At 44.8% G+C, this 3,972-nt stretch overlaps 1 protein-coding gene across 1 annotated transcript in view; it reads left to right on the top strand.

Moving 5' to 3' along the window:
* Positions 425-3,972, top strand: part of LOC109834889 (histone H1-like) — a 3,999-nt gene continuing 451 nt past the window's right edge. The window contains 2 exon segments of the mRNA XM_020402907.1: positions 425-823; positions 825-1,141. Coding sequence (XP_020258496.1) covers positions 701-823; positions 825-1,141 — 440 coding nt within the window. The 5' untranslated portion in view covers positions 425-700.

The raw sequence follows: 3,972 nt of genomic DNA on the forward strand, positions 1-3,972 counted from the left end.
CTCACCAAGTCGCACAAACACAGCGACGTGACTACCCTAACTTCAAATTTGATTTTCTCACTAACCACTCGGTCAAATTAGACAAAATAACATTCGATGGAAAGCTGAGCCAAATATATTTTTATTACTTCAAGCCACATTCAAATGCACCAATTGTACATCAACTTATTAACAAAAGAATCCAGAGCAGAAACACACCCTTTCCTCCCTCTAGCTATTCTCATCTCTTCCTCTCCTCCCAAATAATTACCAGCCGTCCAGGCCGAATTAATCCAACGGCCGCCGTTTAAAGATAAAAACAACACCGATCCACGTGAAATCCAACTCCACAAATGGCGTGTCACCACGTGGCAGCAGGACCGACGTCGTAACGGTATTTATACCCCCCTGGCCACCTGACCATCAACAGATACTAGTTCACGGCATTCGAATTCGAGCCTCTCGAATCCCACGCTGTAGTCTCTTCCGAACCCCCGGAACCCTAACCCTAGATTTCTTCCGCCATGGCGCTAGCGAGAACCTGCGCTGCCGTAGCGACTCCGGCGAAGCCAAGAAGCGCGTCGGCACCGAAGAAGCCCCGTTCGGCTCCGCGCTCATCCTACGTACCTCGAGGTTCGATCGCGATTTCTCAAAATCAGGATTTTTTTTTTATTTGTCGATTTTGATCTGATTGTTTGTGCTTTTGTTGAAATTTAGATTGATGCGGAGAGGCGATCGTTCGCTGAAGGAGAGGACTGGATCGAGCCAGTACGCGATCGCCAAGTTCATCGAGGACAAGCGCAAGGCTCAGCTGCCTCCCAACTTCAAGAAGATCCTCTCGTTCGCAGCTGAGGAAGCTCACCGCCGGCGTAAGCTCACACCAGACTAAGCACCTCAAGACTCAAGACTCCTACAGCTCGCCTCGCGCCCGAAGAAGCCCGCCGCCGCGCCCGCCAAGCCTAAAGCTCGCGGCGGCGGCGGGCAAGCCTAGTCTAAGGTCGCAAGCCGCCTCCGCGAAGACGAAGGCGACGAAGGTGAAGTCGGCCGTGAAGAAGGCGGCGAAGCCGAAGTCTCGGCCCTCGGCCGAACGGCGCGCGGTGCCGGCGAAGAAAGCAGCTGCTGCGGCCGAGAGGAAGGCGGCGGCGATGCCGGCGAAGCCGAAGGTGAAGAGCGTAAAAAGGCGGGCGGCAAAGTCCGCCCGAAAAGAAGCGGCCGCGGCGAAGAAGGCGAAGAAGTAGATACGTGGGCTTTTAGGCGTAGTGGCAGTTGATGTAAATTTAACCTAGTAGTAGGGGTATGTTCGTCATTTCCAAGCAATAACTCTTGTAGATATGTGGTAGTTTGTTTTGCTTCATCATTTTGTCGTTGTGTCGCCTTCTATGAAATTTGTAATGTTTGTGCATGCATCTATTCTGTTCCTGTTGTCAGTTGGCGTTAGTTCTTGTCTGCACGAAGTTGCTAGAATGCGCAGCTGGGATGGCGAGTTGTACGGAGCGTGGTGGGTCGTGTATTAACGTGATGAGTGCGTGACGCGTTGGTATAGTCTAGCTGAATCTCTTGGTTTTGATATTCAAGTCGAAGAAATGATTTTGCAACTGTAAAAATCGTACGGAAGTAGGGAAGAATTTGTCCGATTCTCTTGGTTCGAGGCAGATTTTGTACAATCATGGAAGTTTTAAGGGGTTCTGTGAAATTAATCCGAATAAGGCGTCGCAAACTGCGTGTTTACGTGGTTGGAGGAGGTTGGGGTACCTAACTTTCTCGTCAGTGTTCGGTCGGTTTGCGTCGGAGGCGTGCCCACGTGCTTCGCGTCGTCCCTTATCGTACGAAGTGGGTTCTGGAGAAATAAAGTGGGTTCCCACCAGGATTCTTTGGTGTGGTCACAATGCGGTCTGATATTTTTTTGGAAAATCCTCTTTTAACCCAAAGTTTTACCGCCAACTTATTTAAAAACCCATTCACTTTTCAAAACATCAAATAGACCACTATATACATCCCACTTATTTTAAACCCAAATGTACAATACACCCATTATTTGTACTGTATTTATCCAAAAAATTTAAAAAATTCCTAAACTACCCTTCATCCCTAACTGATCCTCTCCCTCTCCCCTCCTCCATCTGAGCTCAGAAGAGATCTCTCCTCTCCCCTCCTCCTCTCCCTCTCTTCACTTCCCCTAAACCACTACACCAACCTCCTGCCTCTCCCTCCTTCAGCTTCTCTCCTCTCCCTCAAGCCCATCAACTCCTGCATCACTGCCCTGCTATCTCCCCTCGCGCCGGGCACGTCACCCCACCACCGTCGACCTTGAAGTAGATGAATAGCCCACCAATGATTTCGACATTGACTCCCTGTAAGTTCGCCCATCACCTGAACGCACTTGTCATTGCCGCTAGTGGACGAGCTTGAGGAGCACTCGGAGTAATGGCGGAGGTCGAAGACGGCTTGGCTTTGTAAGGAGCTGCTTTCGCATTAAGCACGACGACGATGGTGAGGATCCTTGGCGCTACAAGGAAGTGGTTCGGCAGACGGGAGGTGTGTTATGTTGTTCTCCATTGCAAGTCAGGTTAGTTCAACTCTTTGCACCACCTGTTTGTTGAATTATACGTTAGTGTTCTCTCTTATCAATATTTGAATTTGATGATTGTTGTTTACTCAAATTCTAATTTATTGTTCTGTCATTCTAAATCTCATGAACCTAAACTTGGCAGCCTGTCCGTGATCACCTTCAAAAATAACGCTGATGCCAAAAAGCTATTGGAAAAAGTGAAGGTAAGCCTTTACTTGATGCTCATTGCTCATAAGATATGTACATTCATGAGATATCAACCATGACTTACATAACTATGGTTCCTCTCTGGACATTATGTTTTAAATTAGAACTATAGTTCTTGCTTGTGCATTTATGATAGAATTTTTCTAGAGTTGATGATTGATGTGAAATCCCTCCCTCTTTTTGCAAGCGTACAAAGTTCTAGTTGATTATTCTTACTTGTTGGTTGGGAATGGTGACGAGTTGTAACATAAAAATTCTAATTTTCTTATTGCTTGGTGGTCCTTCAGATTCTTATTGTCTTGTGGGTTTTGATAATTCGAAGCATTTACGGACATCAAAATCGATATTACTTTCATGTATTTTGATTGGAATATGCCCGATAAGGTTAGATATTTTTTTGGGATTTGGATAAGTTGTAGTTCAATTTTGAAAGTGGTATGAAGTCTTATGCTAGCATTTCTCGATATTTATTTCATGTATTTTGCTTTGGAAATGCACGATAAGCTTAAGAATTGACAGTTAATAAAAATTTCTTATCATGCAATCATTGATTGTCGACATTTATTTGTGCAGGAGCGTAGATGTAACATTTTTATGGTGGGCATACATATATTCTCTACATCGAAAGGCACCCATACGTAACGCCACCAGCTTACCTCGCAACAGAACGCATTCGTAATCCGCACCACTAACTTCAAATCAAATACATGAGAGAATCCCACTATTGGCATTCGATCAGATCTTTGCATTGATGTCACAGATTGCAACCTCACAACGCTACATCAACTACAACCGCTGCACTAATGATGTACGATGTTAGTATCCCAATGTCATCGTGTTGTATGAAATTTTCTATGATTATGTATATATAGATGATTTGTGTGGCTATTGTATCAAATGCACTATCCATGTTATCATGTTGTAATGCAAATTTATGGCACAGTGTAACTAGTAGAAATTGTATCTAGTAGCAAATGAATACACCGACGTTTCGAATAGGTGATTTGATTATTCCATTCAATTCTTCATGAATATTTTAAATTCAATGTTAATTCGGCGCTTGAGTTTTGTGTTTGATAGATATGAATAGTCTGTAATGAACTGATCGCACCTCGATTGAACTGGAGAAATTTTGATGGTAGGAGTTGATGTTAACTACAGCCTATTGGGCAATATTATGTGTGCTGCGTGACCATTATCACCTCGACGAGGGGTAC

This window comes from Asparagus officinalis, chromosome 3 (genome assembly GCF_001876935.1).
Source record: "Asparagus officinalis chromosome 3, Aspof.V1, whole genome shotgun sequence".
In the NCBI taxonomy this organism is placed as follows: domain Eukaryota; kingdom Viridiplantae; phylum Streptophyta; class Magnoliopsida; order Asparagales; family Asparagaceae; genus Asparagus; species Asparagus officinalis.